Source organism: Epinephelus lanceolatus, chromosome 14, assembly GCF_041903045.1.
Source record: "Epinephelus lanceolatus isolate andai-2023 chromosome 14, ASM4190304v1, whole genome shotgun sequence".
NCBI lineage: Eukaryota > Metazoa > Chordata > Actinopteri > Perciformes > Serranidae > Epinephelus > Epinephelus lanceolatus.
Window position 1 is genome coordinate 8,337,725 of NC_135747.1, and position 24,503 is coordinate 8,362,227.

General features: G+C 38.3%; 1 protein-coding gene across 2 annotated transcripts; it reads left to right on the forward strand.

Moving 5' to 3' along the window:
* On the forward strand, positions 1–22,611 carry stat4 (signal transducer and activator of transcription 4). 2 transcript variants are annotated; one of them, XM_078174306.1, is made up of 24 exons: positions 1–148; positions 336–469; positions 2,374–2,509; positions 6,418–6,516; positions 8,189–8,281; positions 8,384–8,462; positions 8,649–8,740; positions 8,903–9,054; positions 12,078–12,236; positions 13,780–13,872; positions 13,987–14,046; positions 14,233–14,253; positions 14,939–15,032; positions 16,497–16,541; positions 16,890–16,973; positions 17,060–17,158; positions 17,463–17,598; positions 17,753–17,805; positions 18,036–18,130; positions 19,435–19,571; positions 19,675–19,866; positions 20,446–20,491; positions 20,727–20,832; positions 21,228–22,611. In XM_078174306.1, exons 2-24 carry the CDS (start codon positions 342–344, stop codon positions 21,249–21,251), a joined length of 2,223 nt encoding a protein of 740 aa, XP_078030432.1. In that variant the 5' UTR covers positions 1–148; positions 336–341; the 3' UTR covers positions 21,252–22,611. The 2 variants fall into 2 exon arrangements, with proteins under 2 accessions (XP_078030432.1, XP_078030433.1); XM_078174307.1 differs by having other exon boundaries at positions 14,942–15,032.
* Positions 22,612–24,503: the final 1,892 nt, after the last annotated feature.

The window sequence follows — 24,503 nt, forward strand, 5'->3', positions numbered from 1 at the left end:
TTGGGTGGGCGGGTTTCCTACCTACCTGTGTACTGCCCCTGACGGTAAATGATGTCGCTTCCTGAACATTAAAAAACGAAAGTCAAAGAGGGAAACAAGTGCACATGGTGAGCAACACTGACGGAGAAGCATCGCACAAACAGCACAGGTAACAAATATGAGAAAACTAGCACTGAACTACCAGACAAATTATTACAATAATATATGTGTCATAAATTCTAGAATAAAAGTAAAATAATTGACCTACTGTGTGTTTTTTTTTTTTTTTTTTTTTTACTTTAAGGGCATGTTGATAACGGGCTGATTTCTGTATGTATTGTGTTGTCTCTATGCAGGGCAGCATGAGCCAGTGGAAACAGATTCAGCAGTTGGAGATCAGACTCCTGGAACATGTGGATTATCTGTATGATGATAACTTCCCCATGGACATCCGACAAGGTCTGTCCAGCTGGATCGAGTCTCAAGATTGGTGAGTCCTGCTCTGTGTGAATGTGTGTGGGAGGTTGCCCTTTCTTCGTATTTTTAACACACAAAAGCAAGTACCGTTTAATCTGTAAAGACTTATCACCGAAATTACAGAAAAAACACATATTACATTTATTGCATTGGGGTTGAAGCAGGTAGCCCTATATCAGAGACAGACAGCTCACAAGATGAAAAAAAAAATGAGAATAAGTGAGAAACCTGACCCTTTAAATTACAACTTGTTTTTAGTATCTCTCAGCTTATTGTTTTGGTTTTGCAGGACTCAACTTTACTGTCATCAAGCTTGCTGCTCCTCTAAGTGACAAAAAACAGTGATAAAACACATTATACCTTACCTGCCTAACACAAATCATCAAATGCAGTTAACAAACTACTACTACTGCATTCAGAGAGAGCAAAACTGTGCCAAGGTCAACAACCCAGTCTTCTGTGATATGCAAATCTGCCTGTGCAACCACCGCAGCCACGTAACTGGAAATATTTCCAAAACTATAAAAATGATATTAAATTGTGGTTGTGCCTAACTGAAGCCCTGTCATCTCAGCTGTGTTTTTATTAGCCTATGTACTACTGAAATGTCAATATTTACTTTAAACATACATTTGCGAAAGCCAGAAAACATTTTGTTATCATGCAGGCTACATATGAAATAACGAATAAATGCTCAACGTAAAATAACAGCATGAACAGGGCAGCTTGTTATAAAAACAACAGCTGTTGTGAAAAACTGTAGCCTATGTATGTTCACAAAGAAGACATTTTTACTAGAGTCAAATTTAAATTAACATATAGTCAAAAAAACCTTTTTACACAAACCAGTATATAAAGGTTGCCTACCTCAGAAACACTGCCAGTGGAGCACCAATGAGGATCCTTTGTCGTGGTGGACACATGAATTCCTTGGTTCATTAACCACCGCACTCGAAACTCCATGTAGGGAGGAGGATGGCACTGTGTACAGCTCAAACAAACACCGGACTTTCAACTGGGAGACTGTGGTTTCTTTTATCTCAATGTTCTTACGTCCAGTATGTAGTTACATCACGTCACTTGGCGTACTTAGGTCACCTCATGACGTCTTTACATTCTATATATAACACACATAGATATTTTAACCTAAAACATGATCTTTTTTCAAACCTAACCAAGTAGTTTTGGTGCCTAAACCTAACTGTGCCACCACCATGTGATTCAGAGGTTGTGGTTATTTCGCATATTTCAAGAGGATCATGTTGCTAACTAAGTGTTGAAATCAGCACTTGCTAGAGAACAAAGCAAAGCTAAAAGAAACTGAATATTGGACTTACAGTCATTAGATCACATGACCACAAATGAATGCTAATGTCGTGTCTGCTGCTTATAAATTGATAATACACCCAATGATATGTTTTCAGTTGGTTTTGCTGCTCCAAGTGGTAAAAAAATCAATTAATGCAGCTTCAAAAGTTTTTCTGATTTTTGAGTACCAAATTGGTAAATGCAACATTGCTCTCTACATACTAACATTATGTATGCATGTATATTAACAGCTACCTATACGCAAGCTTCCATGCCAAACAGCCCGTTCACAGGCTCATAGAAACACTTAAGACTTCATTACAAATCAGAGTAACCAACTGGGTTCAGTTTACTATTACCAGCTTTCATGATCTCCATGATCTCTAGGTACTGAAGCTGTACATTTCTATAATTAACTTTGAAGCAGCTATGTTACCACTGATTGTTAAGTTTCACTTCAAAAGTTTAACTAAAAACTGATAGCACTCATACAGAATTACTTAATCAGAGTGTATTTTTTTAAAAAATGTTATTAATATTATCAGCTATCTTCTTATTCCAGGGTTTTACTGGGAATCTCCTAAACGTCACACACTGTCTGTTTTTCAGGGACACAGCAGCTAGCGACGAGTCAATGGCAGCGGTGCTGTTCACCAACCTGCTGGCCCAGTTGGATAGGGTGCGCTCACAGGAGCAGAACTTCCTACAGAGACACAACATGAAAATCATACAACAGCAACTACAGGTGTGCCACACTCCCTTCATCCTTCCATGTCCTAGTTATGTCATAATCACCATTTACTCCATTTTTGATATTCTAACCAACATTTTTAAAGTTGATGTCCTGCAGTAATACTTGAACAATGCAGTCCTTTGTTCCTAGTTTTTTACATCACATTGCAGTTTACTCTATACTCTTCTAACATCTGAAATTAATTTTGTAGTCTGACATACACATACAGTATTTCATATACAACTTTCACCATATGTGCAATATGAGAAAGCAATATATTCAGACAGACAGTAGCATCAACAAGTAAACACAGGAAGTGCTAGAGCACTTCCAAAGGTAGCATCAAAAGTCTGTGAAAAGATATGACTGTGCACTAGATCCTTTGACTTGGATGTTTTTGTTGACATACATCATTACAAAGAAAGTAAGAGGGAAGAACGTGTTACTGAACAACTGGTGGGACTTTGGCCCAACTGTTCAACGTGGGGTAGAGGGATCCAAATGGCTCAAGGCTAAAGGTGTGAGGTTACAAAATGGGAAGCAGGTCTCCAAAAGCAGGGAAAGGGAACATTCTTAATAGGATAGAAGACAGATTTCTGCAGATCCATGGTATTTGCAATACTTTGGGGAAGGAAAGGCAAAAGCTGTAGGGCAATATACTGTCCATCTAGTTTCTAGTCTTATCTGTATGTCCAAGTCTACTCGCAGCACTTTGCCCATATGCCTGTATAGAAATCTGATTTCATTACAGTACTCTTCAGGCTGGTCATTTTCTTCATCATCATAACAAGATGAGACACTTTCCTTCCTAGTGACTTGTTCACTTGTATGAAAAAAATCTTATGAAAATTGTTTGCTCCATAACTCCCCCTACACTATTATCACTCCCCGTAAACATAAAAGTTGCACGCTTCATTGTGGCATTAGTTCAACCATGATGTTGATCATTTGTAGCCGTCAAATTTTATGCATCTGTAAAAAGGAGAAGTAGATTTTTGGTCTATGGCGGATGTGTGCTGTAGGTGAATGGGAAGTCAAATGTGTTACTGGTTTCTATCTCTGTGTTGTTTTTCTGTGTTACCTGAGAGCGGCAGAGACTTTTTTACTGTTAAGAGACTCAAATGTCAAAGGAAGAGAGGAAAGGCTATGCAAGTACTGATATGATGTTTTGGCATTTCATGCAAATTTTAAGAAAATCTATTTTTTAACAAACATTGCATTCTGTTGTTGCTTGCTAAAATACTTGCACATAGTACAATAATGATGTGTTGAGGGAAAAAAGACTTCCACTGTCACTTTCTTTCATGTTATCATGTTTTGGTGGTATTCTCTCTGTGAGTTCATGAGCGTGCAGAGTGTGGTCCAGGGGCTTTACAGGATGTTGTGGTAAGAGCTCAAAAACGTCATGTGCCTCAGTACACATTTCATTCTGGAAAAGACACATACCTTTGCAGAACAAACCCATGAGGCTCATACCACTGTTTCCTGTGTGTTTGAACATGTGCTTGTATGTGTCAAAGTCAACACTTCTCTGAGGAAGTAGTTACTCCTGTGCGGTAGTCAAGGGCGCTTGAGGGTTGTTGTTGTTGTTGTCGACGACGAGTGAGTGGAGTTTGTTTTATTGATTCAAACTGTAGCAATTTGTTTGTTTGAATCTTTCTTCCATTTGATTTTCTTATCGGCCACATTCAAGCAGAATCTTCCTTAGGAAAACCCTTCTGCCACACATAAAAGGATGCATTTAACATTTTTGTTTGATCACTGATGTTTATCAGAAATGTAAGAAAATGCCAGCACACTGGTTTGACTGACAAGTGATCTCTAAGATGTTTCCATAATACTGTTTTGTTAAATAATGCTGGTCAACTAAAAAGAGAAGTGAGTTTGTGATTGCTAGAAACACTAAACCAAACTAATGTGCTGCTTTCCAATGCTAAATGTTATTGTTACTGTAATGAAAGTGAGTGTGTGGGTGTACAATGATGCTGATGCATGAAAACTTAGTCACACCAGGAGGCGAGAGAAAAAGTTCCCTCTTCCCACAGCAAAAATTTTCGTACTTTTCTAAGCGAGTTTTTGAAAAGGTTGATGAGCAAAACAACACCACACTCTTCATGTAAATCTCAAGCAAACCACTCGCCTGCACAGTGGGGAACATGCTGTCTGCCATCTGCCTGGTACAGTGTAAACCAGGATTTATCTGTTACAATGACAAGCTGCTGCCAGGTTAAGGCCCTATTGATGATGACAAGCATGCAGTTTTGCTCCCCTGCGATCGTTTCCCATGGTTTGTGCAGAAATTTGTTCGGGTGGCAGGTATCAGATGATCTTGCAGGTGATGCTGAATGTGGAGATCCTGAGCTGTGTGGTCACACGTGGTCTGTTGTTGTGAGGCCAGTTGAATGGACTGCCAAATTCATGTAAATGACAATGGAGACAGCTTATGGCAGTCTTTCCCACTGGACAAAAAACACTGACACCCACTAATATTTGGCTTTTGGGTTTAATGGGAATGGTAACAATTGGCATTCATTCCAGGTCACTGGTGCTTACCGGCCCCACCCCTTGAGGCGGTGATGGAAATACCACACCTGGGTGGATGTGCTCATTTTTGCCCATTTGCCACAGCCCATCTAGAATTTCCATTCATCTCCATCCTAGCAATACTCAGACATTGTTTAAAATTAGTCTGCACGGGTTTTGAAAGAGAGACTGAATAAGTAACATATATAAAAATGAAGTAACCGCTGTCACATTTTTACTGACCGCTGTGCTGCGTTCTACTCTTTACCAGTGTCTTTTATGGCCTGTCTATGATGTGAAACATGACACACCAGCACAAAAAAAAAAAAAAAAAAAATCAGAAAGACATACGCATCTGCTACAGAGCCATGTACACGGCTCTGGTCTACTGGCAATTGGAGAAGAGTCTATTGCCCATTTTAGTGGGGTTTCTCATGTTTAAAAAAACCTGCATGCATGTGCTAGTTTTGGCTATTTTGACTATGTTTTTTTTATGATTCTTTATGACTTTGTGACAGTCTCATGCAAGTCCCTTAACTTTATGGAAGTGCTATAGGAAGTTGCTGATGTAGCACTTAAAAATGATCTGCTCCATAATAAATAATCTTAACACTTTCATTGAAAAAAGGGCTTCAAGCTCTGATTAATTTCAAAGAAATTAGTCCTTGAAATTGTCTTGGTTATTAGGCTGATGTTTGGCTAATTACCAATCATTAACAAGGTACTGAACGCTCTTTAAAACAGTACTAGTTTACAAACACAACCAACACAAACAAGCACATATCAACAACACAATGTTAAACTCTATACGTGTTAGATGCTGAAAATCAAAAAATTAACAACTAATTCTTTCCAGGAATGATGTCTTTTAAAAGCATCTTTCTTAAATCTAATAGTTGCAAAGCACTCATTCCTGTTTTTGTTTACGCAGTTTGTTTCCGTTATAAATGAGGATCACACCCTCAAAATGTTCTCCCTGAGATTCTAATGAACGTTACGGTTAGAGGCTAGAACGCCCTCGGGAAAAAAACTGGTTGTACTCCAGGTATCTGTGCACACCTTTGGCTACATGCCTCCCATTTATACTTTCATTAATGACTGAAGTATGGTCTTTTGATTTCTTGAGTCAGGTTGAGCCTCATTCCTTTTCTGACGAAATACGTTAAAGTACTTCCAGTAAAAACCTCATGTGTATGAGACCAATGACGACAAATCAATGTGAAAACTAATCATCCTCCTCACGGGACTGGTTATTCTGGATGGAAAGATAAATAGATACTGTCGACTAACTAAGTCAAAAATATAAACTAATTATGCTGTTTTCTATGCTAACATTGATGAAATCCAAGCGCATGTGCTCTTTTGTAACCTGGAATATTCTGTGTGTGTGTCCACAGGTGAAATACACGACAACCCCAGTTGTCATGGCCAGGGTTATCTCTACCTGCCTCAGGGAAGAGCGTCGTATCCTCTCCAGTGCCTGCATGCAGGAACAGGTTTGTCTCATTGTCTTGCCCAAAGGGAAAGTCCCTCTGGTTCCTTAATAACAGCTGCTGCTGGTAAATCAGAGCTGCTACCAGGAAAACAGTGCTGTATTAATACACCCCCACAGTCCTAACCGCTTCACTTGATTCCCAAGAAATGGCATTAAATTTACATTGCTTATGTAATTATATTGCTGCAATAACCTAACAAAATGGACAATTAAAGATAATACATGATGATTTTAGGTAGAAAACAAAAAACATTCCTAAAAAATACTGGACTTGCAGAAATCAGACTTAGAAAACAGCAATAGTTACTGAAATTATAAATGTTTTGAAAAACCTTCAGTTAATACTTGTTGGTATGAAGCGAAACAGAAGGGTTAAGATACAATCTGTTTCTATAGGCAGTAATATTTTCTCATTGGTTTAGATCAAAGAACAACAGCATAATCCAGCCAGACAATCTCAGAGCGCATCGTTTATCTGTCTGACAGAGATAAAACGAGGGCCAATACTTCAGGCTGATCCGGGGAAGCCTGCAGATATCCAGGTCAAGACTTCCTCTTCCATGCACCAGTCATTTGATCTTATTTCTATATACAGATGTCTACATATAAATGCAGACAAATTAACAAAAAAAGCAAGTATAGCACTAACTCCTTGTCAGACAATAGCTGATGGGTTGTGGGACTGCATTTCAGCCAATGCGTTCTGTGCGGACTGTTTACCTGCCCCTCAAACCAGGTTGATCAACACTACTCAAACAAACTATACAGACAGACTACTAACAGAATTCAAAATGCTACCAATACCAAAATCTTATCCTGTCGCCCACAGAGCATATGCAGATACCTGTTTGTAGAGATTACTTGTCAGCTAACAGAGAATCTTTGAAGGCAAAGGTGGATCTCTGATATTAAAGATATAAATGAGAAAATAGAGCTGTGGAGAAGCGAGGGGTGGATCTTACTGAGAGCCTGAGGACACTATTGCCAGACAACCTTTCACTCAAAATGGCCATACCTTTAATTATGCATAACTTTAAGCCTTAATAAAATGTAAATGGTTGAGTTATATAAAAACAAGCTCTGTACAGTTGTTATGGATGTTACAATTATCTACAGAGGTCAAACCTTTTAGCTTTAGCTTTTGGCGAGCCTCAGAGGCTGCCACTTGAAAGAGACAGACTAGACTCAAGACTCTGTCCACTGGTGTTACTCAACCACTAACAATTTTCTGCCCCTAAGAAATGTTTTATGTGCCCCAGTCTTCTAAGTCGTGTAACTGTGGCACAGCATTAATGCACAAGGTGGATTTTGTTGACAGAAGTTTACTGGAAATTATCTGTTTTTAGCATTGCTGCCAATGCTGATCTAGGGATGGCGATGTTGGTTGGTCCATCACTTTGTTCTAGATAACTGTAAAGTTATTAGACGGATTGCCATGTACATTGTTACAGATATGGTCCCCAGAAGATGAATCCTTGTAACTTTGGTGATGGTACATCCTGGTGGCCTAGAGGTAAAGGTGTTGATCACGTACAGTGGTGAATACCTTTCCTCCTCTGTACAGCCTCACACAGCTCCTAGCATGGCTGTAGACTATTGTTTCATATTTTCGTATTTTTGCACAGTGGTTGAAGCACTCAGTGCAGACTTAAAGACAGAATATTTGCCCACAGGGTCCACTGGAGAAATCATTGCAGAACTCTGTGGCCTTTGAGAGGCAGAAGAACATGGATAACAGAGTTGGGATAATCAGGGGCAGTGTACAGGTACCTGAAGCACACAAACATTTCAGGGAAGATATAAAACAAAGAAATTACTGCATTTCATCTTATGAAATTAACTTAAAAACTATGTCTGTTTGTGTGTAGTTGATGGACCAGGCTGTAAAATACATCGAGGACATGCAGGATGACTTTGATTTCCGCTACAAGACGCTACAGTCTCGAGGTGGGTCCTGTTATACCATGTGCACACGAGTTGTGAAAAAAAGGGTGTTATTTCTTACTGCTGTGTAAAAAAAAAAAAATGCACAGCCTGCAACAAACAAGAATGTACCCAAAACTATTTCTGGTGTGCGTGTGTGTACGTGTGCATGTGTGTGTGTGTGTGTGTGTGTGTGTGTGTGTGTTTCAGAATCAACAGATACTCGACAGAAGTCTGAGATGATGAAACAGGAAGTAACAAGACTGCAAGAAATGCTGAACAGGCTCGACTTTAAAAGGAAGGTACGCATTCATGCAAAGGTCTAACATATGAGGGATGAGGGAAGGGATGAGGGAATCTCTCCAAAATGTCTCCAAATATAAAAATGCAGACACCTCGTCTGTTTAATAATGACAAGTTTGCAGTTCATAAACCAATGCAGCTGTTTTACCTATCTTTGTTAGGAGATCTTGTCAAAGATGGATGTTGTGATCAAAGAGATTGATGACCTCATGACCTCTCAGCTAAACCCTGAGCTGCAAGACTGGAAGCGCAGACAACAGATTGCTGCCATTGGTGGTCCGCTGCTCACTGGCCTGGACCAGCTGCAGAGTTGGTAATGAGCTTAATGTTCACTAAAATCATGACTCTTATGCCAGTGTTTACTTTAGTAAAGTTCCATGATTAACAACAACAACACACACTCGGGTGTGTGACAATCAGTGGAACTTTAATCTTAATCTATTGTAGATTGTAGGAACATTTCAGCCCTACATGATTGTAATATACTTTTGGCACAAGCTTTGAGAGTTTTACTGGATTGAATGGGCATTATGGGTAGTTATCATCCTCATAGACAGCCCCTTAAGGTTGTTGCAACATCGGGATCACAACAATTAACGCAAATGTAACCAATCCCAGTGAATTTTGTGTGAACTTGCAGTTGTCTCCAATCAATGTAATTTTTACACAAATTTGACCAATAACCACTGTTTCCTGTGACTTTCACCAATCATAGCAGTCCCCCATGTAACCTTACCAAACTCACTTCATTGTTTTTGGTTGTGAAGATGCAGACACATGCAACACAATGGCTCATATTTACTAAAAAATATTACTGCAAAAGACCATGCAAGGTAAATCTCTGACGTTCTTTATGAAAGCGGGGGTAAACTGTTTTGCATCACATGCAACGTTGAGGTGAAACACAAACAAAAGTCATCCCTTGACAGCAAAACACACCCGGAGAATGAAACACATTGACAACAGACAAGTCACCATGACCGAGGCTGTTGCCTCCATATTGTATGTGCTGAAAGATCAATGTGAGGTAGACTAAATATGCAGGTTAGTGGTAACTTTAGTGTAGTGTACATCACAGACTCAGAACGGTGTGGATTCATTCTCACTAAAACAAGTTACCTTTGATTTTTAATGAATTATACAAGAAGAATTTTGCAACTGTTTTTACAATTTTAAATTGCTCCTGTGATTTAATTGCAAAAAAACGTCTCAATGTGCATCACAACTACATGCATCACAATTTTTTAGTAAAAGCTGCTGTAAAATTGGCCATTTTAGACTGCAACAATCCCTAGCCTTGCAACAATCCCTAGCCTATCCTTCAGACCGACTGTGATGATATGTCTAGTTTTTTCATAGATATATTTCTAAAAAACCCTCCAAAAGACAGATGACACAGGGCAAATGCAGAATAAATGTGCAATTGTCTCTGACTCAGTCCCACAAAAAGTGCATTTATCATCCAAGTCTGTGAACCTGGAAATTGTGTTGTTACAAGGATAAATGTTGTGTAGTATTTTGAACTGAAGTTCTCTTATTTTATTTGAAATACAGAATTTAAAGGGGCACAACCATGTTTTACGCCAATTAATATCGAATAATTGTGAATTCCAGAAGAACTTTCCTCTGGGGGAGATCTTATTATAGCTATGAAGTGTATTCCTAACATGCTTATTGGTATATCAATCCCTCTAATTGTGAGAGAAGGTGTCTGAACCTCAATCTTTTGATAAGTTAAGTGACACTTCATTAACCCGAGCATATTCTGAGGAATGGTCTTTACAACAGAAGCAAATTCTTTGAATTTGACTGGAAAGGATTTTGTTTATACTATAAAGATTGCCATTATCTTCAAATAAATCCGCAACAAAAATTATACCCCTTTCAATCCAGCCTTCCTTATATAAAGTTTTGTTTTTGACGGGAGGGGCTGTTGATGACTTGTGGGAGAAGCTGTTGATGACGCAGCACGTGCCCACTGGCTGTGGACTGACAGGAAACAGCTGATAGCAGGAATGAGCAGCTAGTAGCAAGAGGGAAATGCAAACCTGAAAGACAATGTAAAGGTGAGCAACTGGGGAGACAAGGAACTGCGCACCCTCCTTGCCCTCACAAACGAAGAGGCCATTAACCGTCAAAAGATGGGAATGGTGAAGGATGGGCCAACTTATGAGAGAATCACCAAAGGACTGACCAGCCGCGGCTTCCCTCGGAGTACGTCACTGTTTACGTCACACGCTGAGCTCCACGTTTTGTTACTTCCTCACGCCCCCCATTGCCCTGAAAAAGGCACATTCTGTATGAACAAAAGTAGGCAGGCAGTATTTTGTTGCACTCCCCGGTTTTGTTTTTATACTGCCAATGCTGAACGAAGACTGATTGGGCTTTCCTGCAAATTTGCACAATTCCTATTCAAAAAGGGCTCCTGACTGCTATACATACCTGTTGGTGCAGACCTTTGGTGGTGGTAGTTATTATGACAGGAGCATGTCTGCTTTCCACCAGCTGGACTTGCAAGAGACCGGTGTTCCTGTCCCATACTGATGTGCATAAGGTCCTAACGTTATGTTAAGTTGAGTAACATAACTATCGCGCCTATTTTAACACAAACCATGACGTTTCTTCTGAACTTAACCACTTACTACTCGGGCCTAAAGCTAACAATACTGCTCCTGGCAATGGCAGATAATGGGCTGACAACAGCCTTCTGAACCTACTAGTAGGCCCCTTCTAACCTGTATCTGTTCAGCTGAGGCTGAGGAACTCTGCTTCAATTGTTGTTACGTCCATTTGTTTCCAGTGTTAATTCTCAACAACAATGGCTAAACCCAGATCAGCATAACATAATATTTGAAGGCCAGTGATGTAGAAAATATTGTACCCTTGGTCAATCTTCATTTAATAAACCCCATGAGCCACATTTATTCTTACTTGAATATATGTTTAAAAAATCTGATCAGAGAGGCTTTTGGCACAGCACATGTGCATGGACAGAGACATACAAAAAACATAGTCAAAGAACAATGATTCAGCCTTACAAAGTGTATTTCACACTTCACGCAGATGTGTCTAACATTGGAATCTAATGATCTAAAAGGTCTTAATCTTACAGTATCTTAACCTTCAGACACACTGGAGCCTCTTCACATGCCTGCATGTAGACACTGAATGACTCTGAGGCCTCCGAAAATACCTAACCATGACCACAGATGAATCAGACATTCATACAGTTAATATTAGTATACATGGTGACATTCAAATACTTTTATATTGCATAATTTGCCATGACAGTCATGTAAATGAATAAGCACTGTTCCTTACCCTCTCATTTTCCAGGTTTACTCTGACAGCCCAGAGTCTCTTCCAGATCAAGCGTCAGCTGGACAAACTGGGGGAACTGGTCCTGAAGGTCACCTATGAAAGTGATCCAATCCCCTTGCAGAAACCTCAGATGGAAGAGCGAGTCAAATACCTCATCTATCACCTCATCAAGAGGTACTCTAAACACCACACAACACAACATTAGACACAAACAAAAGTATTACAGGTTATTGAAAAACACAATACAGTGTAACATAATGCAGAAATAGTTACTCTCCATTTGTTTTCCTACACCTTTTTATAATTAATATAATTATATGCTTTGATGATGACACTGCACTCTGATATACAAAACTTTTATTTTGCATTTTGGTGAGGTGTCTCTGGTTTTACATGTTTCCATTTCCAAGACAACACAGATTAGAAACAGAGATCTGAATAGCAGCACCTGAGGGAAGTCAACTTTTAACGGTTCAGATCAGATCAGTGTGTAAGCATGATGGGAATTTTGGGGAATTAAAAAAAAATAGGTCATTAGTTTTAGTCGTAAGTGATTATTAATAACTTATTAATGACATCTTATAATCCCTGTATTTTGAATTGTTAAGTTCCACCAAAGTATATTTTAATTATACATTTATTACCTTACATTATTTTGAAACCAGTTTTCACAATTTATTCCTCTGGGCAAGCATCAGCCTTAGCCGTCTGTCCATCCATATATATGTACGTCCATCCATCTAATTCTTGTGAACATGAACGGTGAAAGGGAAATTTGGCACAAACATCCACCTGGATTCACCAATGGACTGATCAGACTTTAGTTGTCAAAGGTCAAGGTCATTATGACCTTGCTTGGTGTCATTCTTGTTAACGTGAAAACCTAAAGAACGCTGTGAGGGAATGTCTTTGAATTTGGCACAAACGTTCACTTGGAGTCCTGATCTGATAAGATTTTGGTGGTCAAAGGTCACTGTGGCCTTGCATCAGACTCATTCTTGTTAATGTGCTATATCAAGAACACTTAGAGGGAGTTTCCTTAAATTTGGCACAAACGTCCTCTTGGACTTAAGAATGAACTGATTAGAATTTGGAGGTCAATGTCAACGCCATTGTGACTTCACAAAATAGGTTTTGGGCCATAATGCAAGACTTTATTCATTCATGACAACATTTTACAATAATGTCTCACAGAACAAAATGGTATTTTATATTCAGAAGTTCAAAGGTCAGCTTCACTGTAATATCATAACATTCTGCAAAAACACCTTTCTAGCTATTACTCATAACAGCAGAGAAGACATTTGGTCAGATATTGAATTGGTGACACTAATCTTGAGTGTCCACCTTGAAACTGTGCTGATTGTATACATCTGCTGCGCTGCCAGGGGAAAGATGTGCGTAAAGCTTCAATGTTTTCACAGACATGGATGTAAACTGTAAGTGCAACAACAAGGTGCTAATTCTAGCCTTTAAAAGTTTAAAGTTTTCATGTCTGTCAACATATACAAACTGCACATGGAAGACTGAGAACTCTGACATGCATGAATGACTTCCTTCTGTAGTTGCAGCACTAACAACACATTGCACAATGTAGTAAGGTGCAAAATACAGAACCTAAACAACCAACTGGTGACTTGAATGCTCTACAGGCACAATCTCTCAAGTGAACATGGTGATAACAGTGTAAATCATATGAGGTGTGGTTTGTTTTCAGTTCATTTGTGGTGGAGAAGCAGCCATGCATGCCCACACACCCACAGAAACCCCTCATCATCAAGACCGGAGTACAATTCACCACCAAAGTCAGGTATTTATATATATATATATATATATATATATTTATATATTTACTTCAATAATAAGTAGTAATATTGGTTGGGAGTTTAATTAATTTTCTTTTTCTTTTCCCGATTTTTCCCAGACTCCTGGTTAAACTTCCAGAAGTGGATTATCAGCTGAAAGTGAAAACAACATTTGATAAGTGAGAAATTGTTTAATTTTTGCAACTGATTTTCACTTTTAGGTCAATAAAAATACTTAAATATACATAAGTGTAAATAACTATAAAGTATTCCATCTGTTTATCTGCACTGTAAAGTCATATTCTTCAGATGAATTTTCGTCTGAGTGCTAATCTTTATGTTTGTGTGTATGTGTGTGTCTCTAGGGACCTCCCCCCTGGCAGAGTGTGAGTACAAACATCCTTATAATAGGACATACTGCTGATGTTTGATTTTAACACAGATAACAGCGGTAGCAGCAAGTTAGAAGGTTTGAGGAGCCGTGGTTTTCATACTGCATTCAGTACTGCAAACATTATACAAATTCACTTTACTGCTTCAAGAAATGGTTTCATTCCTAAATGCCTCAGATCTGTTTGGAGAAAAGTGTTCATCTGAATTTTGTTGCCCACTTCAGAAGCAAGTATCAAAATAAATGTGTCTTTTTATATATGAATTTCTTTTGTTACCTGTGACATAAACATTACACAAAACCTCTCTTTCTTTCAGCTCATTTTTGTTACAGTTTCTTTCAAAATACTTAAAAACCCTGACTATTTTCTGCATTTACTGGCAGACAAAAGGTATTAAGATAGTTGTTCCAGTAATCTGAAAACAAGTTGTCCTTCATACTGTAGTTAAAGATGGTTCTGAGATTGGAGTTTTTATTTTGAAGCCATACACAAAACTCTGTTTTAAACCGCATGTATTCAGAAAACAAACTGTACATTTCAGCAGCTACAGCTGCATTCTTATAGTGGTAAGGGTTAAAGAGAATTGCAGAAAGGGAGTTATTAGGAGAGAATTACAAAAAAAAAGTAGAAATTGACAAATCCATGAGGCTTCTTTGTTTTACCTTCTTTTTCTCCTCAGAAGTCGTCAGTTTTTCATCCTCACCAACAACACTAAAGTTATGGACATTGAGGACTACTCAAATGGCTGCCTCTCAGTGGAGTTTAGACACCTGGTAAGACAAACTATTCACTGTCTGATATTGTTTATGCTAAAGTGCCATTTATTGTTAGTATTATCACTTTATGAAAAAGTCATTATGTAACCTCTCAGTGGCTATCATACAGTATTAGTCGACTTAATAAAGTTTCACCTGCACCTAGATTTGGAAGTCTGTGAACTGTAAAATCAGTAGTTTCTTTCTAAGCACATTCATGTTAGACAATACTTGTTGAGAGAAAAGACTGGGAACTGTGTCGCACTGAATTATGGAGTTAGATTGCGGAACTGTTTTTTAACCATTTTCATGTCCAGGAATTTTTGGGTGGGTCTTAAATCATAGCTCGATGACAAAATGCAACCATCCCTAATGTAACCCCTCACTCACTTAAGAAAAACTAGCTCGTAGCATCAGTGTGCTACATTTCTCAAGCGCTCTTAGCTTTTTCAGTCTAATACATGAATAAAAAGCTCTGTTAAATGCCACAATTATGTAAAAACACTTTCAGTACTTAAGCCTGAATCGGCTACCCAGCCCACCAGCAGTTATGGCTTACCACTGTGGTTGTGTGCTTTGTTAACATAAGCTACTGAACGAGAGACTGTTGCTGCACCACAGCTCTTTTGTTCTTCGGTTCAGGGTGTATCAAGGAGGATAAAAAGAGAAGTCAGGGAATCATATAACGTCATATCATTGGGGTACAACAAATTCGCAATGAAATCTGGTGTGCAGTTGCCACAAGGCTCAATAGCTTGTGTACTACCGTAGAACATGGGGGATGATTGATTCATTTCACTGAGGCATCTGTAGTCAGCCTTAGGTCAGAATATTTTTGTATGATAAATAAAGATAGCAGTGGGAATTACAATTCTGTAGTTGTTGGAAAAATTCAGTAATAAAAGGCCATAAACAAATGCCTGTTATATGCAAACATTCAGCTGCATATTGGCTGCCATCCAATTGTGTGTACCCAAAAGTTCTGTCAGGCTGTGCACACCCAAAGAGCACCTGAGTGGGCACTGTCCCTTTATTTCTAGCACCGTCTGATGTAACCCTCCAACATCGCAGCTATATTTTGCATGTCATACGCCATAGCTCCCATGGGGTCAAAGACTGTGTCCCAGCCTTTTTTGAGTGACCTTGGGGTGTGTGTGCTGTGCTATTGGGTTAGCTGCTAACGAGAGTCTGTCACTTCGCAGCAGCTCCCCCTTCAGCTCAGCTCCTTCAGCGGACACGCCTCCAGCATTTCAGAGCAGAGAATAGGCCTACTGCTTTTTCTTTCATGATTTTGAAACCAAATTTTATATACTTGCAAATTACTTTAAATATTCAAATTTGGCTCAGTGATTAATAATATATTTTTCTGTAATGTGACAAACTCTCTATTTATTTTTGCTATTTATTTGTCAAAGTGGAGAACTGTTGAATTTTTCAATCAGTTTTTGATCATTCTTTTGACATTAAGCTTGTGTCTTACAGCAGCTGAAAGAAAAGAAATATATCAATGGCACAAAGGGGAATGAGGTAAGAAATGCAGATGAGTTAATGACCTTGGCTTGGTAGTAGCACCTAACTATCAGCCTATAACGTCTGTATTTGACGACCTAGGAATGAGACTCAACAACCAACTATTGTTCTCCAGAGTTACATAAAGCACCTTTAATGTATGCTGAATACCTATGTTACTGTTACTGTGTATGTATGTTTGTGCATTGTATTCTGAATTAAATAAGCAATTTCAACTATGTCATTACTATTATTGTCTAAAGATACTAATATTTTTCTAAAATTGTTCCACTGAATTAATTTCAAGTTATAATGCAGTGCTAGAGGCATAGACTCTGAAACAGACGTGTTTTTTGTGTCTTACAGGGTCTCCTCTCTGTGACCGAGGAACTTCACTCTCTCAGTTTTGAGGCTTGCTTCACAATGCAGGGCCTTACCATTGATCTAGAGGTCAGAAATAGTCTAGATTTGTCTTGATGTGGGGCTCTCTGTTGTTGATGCTGCAGTTTGCTTATTCTGTATGTGAATTGTTTCAGACGTGTTCTCTGCCTCTGGTGGTCATTTCCAACGTGAGCCAGCTGCCTGGAGGCTGGGCGTCTGTCATGTGGTATAACCTTTTGACTGATGAGCCAAGGGTGAGTTAACACGCTGTGACAAAAGCATATATTGAAAAGTGCTACTTACACTAGCCAGTTTATTAGGTACACCTATCTTAAACCAGTGCAGTCTAATAAAACAGTCCTGCAATAATTTCTACCTTCATGAAGGTTTTACAGACAGCAGTTAATTAAATTTTACGGTCATTTTAGAGAGTGTAGTTTTTGTGGTGCAGTTTAATTGTATTGCATTATATTATTTTAAGAGATGTTTTCAGAAATTACTTCCATATACGCACTTCCCTTCTCTTACCCTTTTCCTCTTGTTTCCCATAATCCACAGAATTTGGCGTTCTTTGGGAACCCACCTCGGGCCACCTGGAGCCAGCTCTCTGAGGTCCTCAGTTGGCAGTTCTCCACCTTTGCAGGTCAAGGCCTCAACAAGGAGCAGCTCACCATGCTGGGAGAGAAGCTTCTCGGTATGTTTGCCCTCCATTTTTTAAAATCAAATCATCATAGTCGAGTTTTGGATGACTGAAACAAAAGAAAACTTGTATCTAGATCACATGGGTGTATGTTGGCATGATAGCTGATACTGGCCTTATTTATGTTATTTACTGTATATTATTGTAGGTCAGCATGCCTCCTGTAGTGACTATCAAGTGTCCTGGTCTAAGTTTTCAAAGGTAAGTGTTTATTAATAAGGTAAAATTACCACAAAGTACCATGTGGTCTCATGTTCAATCTACTTGTGCCATCTGGTGGTCAATAGGAAAGCACATTCTGTGCCCCATACTGTAATGTTTAGCCTGGACATATTTTGTAATTCCATTTCATGTCTATCTTAGATAATGTGATGTTTAAATGTCAGAAAACTACTCATTGTACCTCTTTTATGTGTCCTGCATTCTTCAAGGAGAATATTCCAGGAAAGCCATTCAGTTTCTGGATGTGGCTGGACTCCATCCTGGAGCTTATCAAGAAGCACTTGCTGCCAGTCTGGAATGAGAAGTAAACCACTGGCTAACTTGCTGTGTCTCACCCCACCTCACTGTCCCAATAAATCTCTGCTATGCATTAGGACTGCTTTTCTTATGATGTTTATATAATTCACTGGATAAGAATAGTCTATTGCATTTTAAGCCATTGTTATGCCTTCACATTGGTGATATCCGTGGCCGGAGACGATATGTTTTAGGGTTGTCTGTCCCTCTGTACGTCTGTCTGTCCATCCACTTGTCCCATTCTCATGAACGCAATATCACAAGAACACCTTTAGGGAGTGCTCAAAGACACATACTTGGACTCAACAATGAACTGATTAGATTTTGGTGGGCAAAGATTGAGATCACTGTGCCACAAGAAATATTTTTTGGCCATAGCTCAGGAACTCATACGCTAAGTATGACAAAATTTCACACAAATGTCTAATAGGATAAAATGATGAAGTGATGACATTTTATATTCAAAGGGTCAAAGGTCAGCTTCACTGTTACGTCATAACGTTCTGCAAAAACCTGTTTCCAGCCATTACTCAGTGTCATAAGTTAGGAGTTAAAGAGAAGACATTTGGTCAGATACAGAATTGGAGACACTAATCTTGGGTGTCCACCTTGAAACTGTGCTGATTGTATAGATCCTCTGTGCTGTAGGAGGGAAGATGTGTGTGAAGCATCATGATTTAACAGACATGGATGTAAACTGTAAGTGCAACTTGACAGGTTCTCAGAGGCATACAAGTAATTCTAGTTTCTGGTTAGGGTCAAACAAAGAAACTCAACCCGTAATACTTTTAATTAGTTCAACATTTATTGCACATTAGGTGTTGTAGTGACACAATTTTATATGTGAAGCTGCTTGCAAATGTTGTTCAGTTAGTGACTGACTTACAGGAAAAGAAAGTAGCAGCATGTCAGACCTGCAGTTTACAAGACAATTAATAAAAGCTAAATAATAATCAGAAACTACTAGTATCCAGTTCCTCTTTTTGCAAGTTTAAAATGGAAAAGCTCAAAACACAATCACGAAAAGCAGCTACTTAAAAAAAAATTGCTTTAACATTCTAAGGTAAAGGGGGTACAAGTTTTAAAACTGCAATAGTTGTAACATTTTTTGCCTTTTTCCCTACTTAATTTTCTTGTTATCTATATTTTATAAGCTTCAGTTGTATGAAATAGGTAGTACAAAAGACAAAGTTACACAACACAACTGATGAATGTCACTGTAAGAAATGGAAGTGCAATATTTAAAGTGTTAGAAGAAGCAGGAAAAAGTGATTGTTTTCTTTTTATCTTTTACCAACACCATCCATGCAGCTACATCATGGGCTTTGTGAGTAAAGAGATGGAGCGCACTCTGCTAAAGGACAGAGAGCCGGGCACATTCCTCTTACGCTTCAGTGAGAGCCATCTTGGAGGGATTACTTTCACCTGGGTGGACCACAGCGAAAATGGTGAGGAAAACCCTGTACATTTGGCTCATAAACTTGTATTTTTAGCCTATTGTCTTTACTTGATCTACTGCTCTGCTTTGCTAACACTGCCTTTTTACAACAGGAGAGGTGAAGTTCAACTCTGTTGAGCCATACACTAAAAACAGGCTTAGCGCTCTCCCATTTGCCGACATCATACGAGACTACAAAGTGATCTCAGACGGAGTTGTCCCAGAGAACCCACTCAAATTCCTCTACCCCGACATCCCCAAAGATGAGGCCTTTGGACGGCTGTACAACAGTCAGCCAAGCAAAGGCAAGAGTGCAAAACCATTTCTTCATTCATGCAGCATTTCAACTGCGTGGTATGGCACGGCTCTACTCAACTCGACTCATTCTTTTTTGTATAAGCTGTGGATAGTACCCACTGCATCCCCTTATTGGTCAAAGAGAATCATCACTAATCATCACTTGCATGACACGAGACATCCTGCAAAAATCTGCAAAAAAGAAGATTTCTAAATAGCCAAACTACCATCAATAGCAACCACAAGTTCGTATTTACTCGACCAAGATTTTAAAGAATGGTAGCCTGGAAAATTATGCAGATGTTCCTTTGTTTGGTTGCCAATGAAGGGTTCATCAAGTGTAGGGCAATCAGCTGAAATCCTGTCTACACCTAAGGGGCACTATCTGCAGTGGAAAATAAAATACAGAAAAGGACCTGGTAACAGGAGTGAGTTGAGTTGATCTGAGCCAAGCTGAGCCATGCAGTGTCAATTAGGCATCAGAGTTCATGTTTTTTAGGGCTTGTTTTGAATCTTTGCTGGCTGACTAGATTGCAGGCAACACTACAACAACACTAATCTCTCCCATATCTCTGTTAAAATTCCAGCCTATCCATACATACCATCTACCCTGATCCCCATCTCAGAACTGCGGTGAGTTCATTTTAAGACTACATGAGACCCCAAGTTACTTTGTACTGTAGTTAATTTTTTTGGAAAAATTTCATCATATATCTTACCCTGACACTGAATTATTGGACCAAAGTTGGTGAATAGATGTCGATTATTTTTTGTGCTGTCAATGCAACCTACAAATTATCCAGAAAATACTACATAACACAGATGCAGTCCCATCACTTGTATAATCTTCTTTGTGCTGTTACTACAGCTCTCAAGCAAGCACCACACCACCTCCTTGTCAGTCTCCTGAACCACCAATGACTCCTGGGGAGTTTGACATGCTCAGCGAGAGTCTATGCTTCAACATTGACACCGTAAGTTTGCATGCTTTGTCTTTTATAGGCTACCAATTCTGTTGTAAAAGAAAGACTGGCAATATTCTGTGTTCTTTCTTATTGTCAGTAAACTCACGAAAAGACCAAACCAACAGTGAATTGATTCTACAGGTACAAGTATTCTGTGTGTATCCAAAACCTGATGTATATTTTATTCCTCTGAGCTATGAGCTCCATTGTTGTCCAGAAACTGTTAAAAACAAATTAGTTGGCCACACTGTTGCAATGGGTGACATGCTCCTTCATTACCATGAACACCCACACTGTAGTTTCTTTTCACTTATTATTTTTACTTTGATTTTTTTTGTTTTTTTGTTTTTTTACATGAGTCCTCTATACATTCTGCTAATGTTGTTCTCATTTTTGTTTTACAGATGAGTTCTCCATATTCAGAGTAAAGTGAGGTGAAGCACTCCAATCTCCAATCAGTGTCTACATCTTTGTTATCATGAAGCATTTGCTGTGTTTAAACAGGTCTGTGTGGTTGAATGGGATTCATTGCTTGAGCTTTTTTTTCTTCAGTATTTTTGTTGAATATTAACTTAGCATTCACAAACACAAACATACAGAAACTTTAAACAAGGATGGTAAACCAAGTGGATATGTTGAAAAAGATCAAATGAAATTTTAGTTCAATAAGAGAGAAAATATATGAAGGCAATATATGACGGGACTCCACACTCCCCAAAAAAACCTATACTCATCCCACACCATATTAGTCATCTTTTCCACTGACTAATTTCTTGTCATTTCTTTTAAACTAACTATTAATACTTGGCACACTGTTGTTCTCCCATTGTAAAGCAGAGGATGTTTTACCTGTTAGATTCAAAAGTCTGTGAATGTATACTCTTTTCTTTTCAGTCAGGCATCTTGAGGTTATAAATGTGATTTAAATCATTGCTGGTAGAGATAAACTGATATTCTGGATTTCATCTGTCATACTGTTCACATATTCCTAAAATGTCTTTATGTGTTCACACTCCCATATGCAGTGGAATAGAATACCTTTTTGATGTTTTATTGAGTTTCACAAAAACAGAGTACCTTTAAACTCATTGCATTTCACACATCAGGAATATTTTCATTGTATTTTTGTAATGTAACTGGGGTTATATAATTGCACATTAAACACTCTTATTTGTAGGTAATGTTTCTAGAAATATTATCTGTCAAAACATTTTCCCAAAAGACATAAATGTATTGGTATTGTATAAATCTGCTTAGATCTTAATCCCTTCATCAACCCAAACTGGAAAAAGCTGCATCCAGTTGCCCTGGTGTAATCCCAGTATTGGCCCAGATGAGTCAACAACAACGTAAGGAGTTGGGGATATCTTAATATCTATTAACTTCAAACCATATATTTATCATATTCAAATATTATTATATAGAATTCTTTCTTCATTTAAGATGGCAATTATGAGATGAAAATGAAAACATAATGGTTCTTAGTTGGGCAGCCCAGTAATAGCACTGCCATTTAGGACATTGAAGTCCTCCATTATTGTTAAGCAGATACAAACATGTAAAATAATCATTTCAGAGGTGGCAAAGGAACATTTTGGACAGATATACAACTTTGAGCAATGAATTCATTTTAAAAAAATATGGCTTGAGGTGCTGTTTATTGTATTTATATATATTCATAATTGTTCTTAGATTAATTTGTTTTTATTCTTAGTCTGTGACGACTTGGTTTTGAATTATATTGACTGATTGTAAGGCCTCTATTGTATATAAAACAATTTAAACATGTTTATGTTGTCTGTAGTGTACCGTGCTGACGTTAACTAACGCACTCATCCACATCATCGTCACTTAAATTATTCAAGGTTTGTTCATCTGCCCCCCGCAGCCCTTGATGAGGCATTGCAAGGTCTACAGACATACAGCAGAAGTTTATGGAGCTTTTATTTTGGAATCCATCGGAAGTAAAGCGTCTGCGCCTGACTGCTTCTTGCTTGATACCTTGATACGTGCTTCTGCAGCATTTGTCGAGAACCACGTGATTCCCGGAGAGTGAAGAGTGGGTGGACATATTTATTTACTTTGAATAGGTCAACCGGATGAGGTGTGTGGGATGTGTAAGTCGATCCAGGACCAGGCATGCCTCACCGTTTGTCGTTATGTCATCGTGAGAGACCTGCACAGATTTAATATTTGCAAAGCAGCATAAAACTGATCTAGTTTATATTAGTCAGTTCCTTACTCTCATCAAGATACAGTGTCATAAAATCCAAACAACAGAATCCAAATGTACTCTACCGTTGTGAGAAACAAGTTCTAAATTATTATTAATTATTTATTAGTTGTAACAGGATAATTCGTTACTCTTTATACAGTATGTGAACCACTGCCTCCACCCAGAGTAGGCTATTGCATAAAGCCCCCTATTTTCATACATTTGGTAACAGTGTGCAGAACCTGACAATAAGATGCATTTCACAACCAGTGTTGGGTGAGTTACTTTTGAAATGTAATAGGTTACAAAAGTAGTTAGTTATGCTTTTGAAAATGTAATAAGCAATGTAACTATTTCAAGTAGTGTAACATAAGAAAATGAATTATGTTTTCATTACTTCACCAACAAATGTTTTGAAGCTGGAACACGTCCGCAAATAGTCTATGCCAAAAGAAGGTATTCCTGCATGGTTAAAAGATGCAAAGCAATAGAGTAAAGTATGTATTCTACATAACAATGTGTTGGGCAGAGAATGGGTCCTTATGAGAGAATGTCACTGTGGAAATATGCCTGTGTTACAAGATTAACTATAGAAGGAAATTCATCTTTATGCTTATGTACCTCCTTGGGATTCTGTTTGTGTATAGGTTTTTAGATAGATTTTAAACTTTAGACAAGGCCAGGCTTGCTGCCCCCAGTCTTTATGCTAAGCTAAAGTAACTGGCTCTAGCTTCAGCATATAGACATTAAAGTGACTGACCTTCTCATCTGACTTTCTGTGAAGAAAGTTCCCAAAACATTAATTTCTGTAAAAAGTAGTTAAAGTCAGGTATCAGTTCCATGGCACAAAATAAATGACTTAATTATATCCTTTCCATGTTTAGTTTGGAGTCTAGCTAGTAGCCTATGGGCCAGAGCTCTAATTTTCTATCATCATTTTAGGGCATCAGAACAAGCAGAAAAGACAACATTATCACAATCTTATAAAGTCATTGTTGTGAATGTGTTAACAAACACTTGGATCTTTACACATCCAGCAGACACAGAGCAACATTATCAGTCATTTGGAGACATAGTTCTTTCCCCCTGATAAATATATGTCAAATATTTACTGTACTTTAAACCTCTGTTTTGGTCTCCACCAACTCCTGAGGTTTTTATCTAAAAAGAAAAAAAACAAAACCAGCACTGTGCATGTTCCTTATCTGAATTTAGATCAGCACATTTCTTAGGTCATGTGGCTGGCTGCCCACATTTTTTTCCACAACAATTGCATACAAAGGAAAAAATGACTCATACCATTTTCAGGAGAGGGTTTATTGTTATGAAAACACACTTCATTTTACTAAAGCCAAAATAAATATGTTTATATTTGTTGTTTTAATGAGTAACAGGGCATATTTTGGTTCAAAATCAAATGTGGTTATCATATATTGAAGATAATTAGGATTAATGCTGGCCTCCA

What these genes read in the sequence shown, in the direction of transcription:
- stat4 (XM_078174306.1), top strand. Translation starts at nt 342, where the DNA reads ATGAGCCAGTGGAAACAGATTCAGCAGTTGGAGATCAGACTCCTGGAA. An exon ending in CAATTCACCACCAAAGTCAG is followed by an intron (nt 13,873 to 13,986) that starts GTATTTATATAT and finishes GATTTTTCCCAG; the next exon opens with ACTCCTGGTTAAACTTCCAG. An exon ending in TATGCTTCAACATTGACACC is followed by an intron (nt 20,833 to 21,227) that starts GTAAGTTTGCAT and finishes TTTGTTTTACAG; the next exon opens with ATGAGTTCTCCATATTCAGA.